Genomic DNA, 2115 nt, shown 5'->3' with positions numbered 1-2115 from the left:
ACAGGATTTAAAACACATCTCATTAGATGGGGCCACTGTGCACCAGCTCCTCATCAGAATGGAGGCGGAGGCAGGCATCACAGCTGTCTCTTCATAACGACGGACATTTAGCCTTCTTCCTGTAGACCTGGTCTTTTTACTTGGGTTTTTTTCTGTCTCTCTGTCTCTCTCTCTTTCCTTCCTTCCTTCCTTCCTTCCTTCCTTCCTTCCTTCCTTCCTTCCTTTCTTTCTTTCTTTCTTTCTTTCTTTCTTTCTTTCTTTCTTTCTTTCTTTCTTTCTTTCTTTCTTTTTGCCTTCTCTACTCTTGGAGTTACTATTCTTTTAAAAACAGAATAACCACCCCATCACAGTGGCAAATAGCCACCAGATGGAGCTTAAATTTGACCAAAACAAACTGGAGTCTTTAGGGCAAGCAACAAGCAAGAGTCACCTAAACTACTGCCCCCAAACAGCCGGAGTCTCCCCTGTGCAGGGTGGGAGCGAGAAGAGAGAGACTTGTTACTCATTGTTCAGCCCCATGACACTGCAGGGGGGTGGCTAGGACTGGCAAGCGACTCCCCTATTTCCCAGACAGCTGCTTGTACAGCTTGGGTACATAATCGTCCCATTCCGCCTGGTAACACGTGCCGGCTACCGGGGCTCCCAGGTGATACTTCTTGCGGAATGCCGCCACCTTGAATTTGCCGCGGTGGTCTCCTGACCGGTTGCTGAGAATGGGCTCGTCACACTTCAGTGGCTTGTCCTGCTCGTACACCAGCCACACATAGCGATGGAGGCCGGTGCCACTGGGAGGCCCAGAACCCACATAATCCGAGAGGACCTTCCCACTGCTGATGTCGTTGCCCTTCATGTTGACCACCAGGAAATGGTGCCATTCCCTGTACTTGGGGTCTTTCCTGCTGGGAGCATCCGGGTCTGTGAGGACTAAGGTGTAGAGTTTCGCTGGGTCAAGGCCATCCCATGAAATGCTACTGGGTCTGTTCTTAACCTGGGTAGGTGTCAGCACTTGGCCCAGCTCATCCAGCACCACCCCAGCGTAGGTGACCTGCAGTGGGTGTTGTGGCCGCTCATCCACCTCCTGTAGGCTCAGCGGCCCGGCCCACTTGCTGATGTCTGCGGGCATGGCGAGACGCTGTGGTGGCAGTTGGGTGCAAACAGCTGGACCCCACGTGCGACGCAGAGAACCGAATGGTGACCACGTGAGCCCTGTAGCCGCGGGAGCACACCCCTTTGCATACTTAGATACCTCAATGAATGATCCAAAAAAAAAAAGAGTATTAAGAAATCAATTCAATTTTTTAAAGTGCTAAAATTTAAAAAGGCGAGAATAAATTTGGACAAAACTTATGAAAAGCATAGTGTGAAAAGTACAAGATATTGTTGAAAGATACTCAACAGGCTCTAAATAAATGGAAATCGCTTCATGCGTGTGGATCAGAGTTAGCACTTGTCAAGACATAAGCATCCTTCAGGATGGTGTGTGAACTCAGTGAAAATCCTACGCAAATCTCATCAGCTTCTCTGTAGAAACTGCTGAGTTTGCAAGGGGCCAGAATAGTTCAAAACTAATCTTGAGAAAGAAAAAGTTGGAAGACACACATTTTTTTTATGTAAAGTCAGCACAAAACAATAATAATTGAGGCAGTGGTACACTAGCATCATGGGAGACCCAGGGGTCTGTGCACTGGTGTTGGATCCAGGTGAGGAGATTTTTTCATCAGACACCAAAGCACTCTTCAGTAAGTGGTTCTGAAATCACTGGACACCTATAGGCAACGGGATACACCAGGCCCCAACCTGGATACCAGGTACAAGTTACTGCAAAGCAGAGCAAGGACTTAAGAGTAAGAATTCATAAAACTTCTGGAAGAAAACATACAGCTGCATTTTTATGACTTTGGATTTGATAATGGGTTCATCCCAACTCTCCCACCAAGATGTGGGTTGGTAATGGCTCAATGGATAAAGGCACCCATCGAGAAGCCCCAGGACCCAGGTTTGATTTTCAGGACCCATTTGGTGGAATTTATTCTCTGCCCTCCACAGGTGTGCCACGGCAGACAAGACTGCACACAACACACACATAAAGTAATGTAACAAATCAAAACCAAACAA

The 2115-nt window shown here is 47.6% G+C and overlaps 1 protein-coding gene across 1 annotated transcript; it reads right to left on the bottom strand.

Annotated features, from left to right (window-relative positions):
- Positions 1–559: 559 nt before the first annotated feature.
- On the bottom strand, positions 560–1123 carry LOC126489193 (phosphatidylethanolamine-binding protein 1). Its single transcript, XM_050123252.1, has one exon. It carries the CDS (start codon positions 1121–1123, stop codon positions 560–562), a length of 564 nt encoding a protein of 187 aa, XP_049979209.1.
- Between the last annotated feature and the right edge of the window lie 992 nt (positions 1124–2115).

This window comes from Alexandromys fortis, unplaced genomic scaffold (genome assembly GCF_014885135.2).
Source record: "Alexandromys fortis isolate MF-2015 unplaced genomic scaffold, M_Fortis_MF-2015_v1.1 scaffold_223, whole genome shotgun sequence".
NCBI lineage: Eukaryota > Metazoa > Chordata > Mammalia > Rodentia > Cricetidae > Alexandromys > Alexandromys fortis.
Note: the sequence above shows the minus strand (reverse complement) of the source record. Positions and strands in the feature narration are given on the sequence as shown.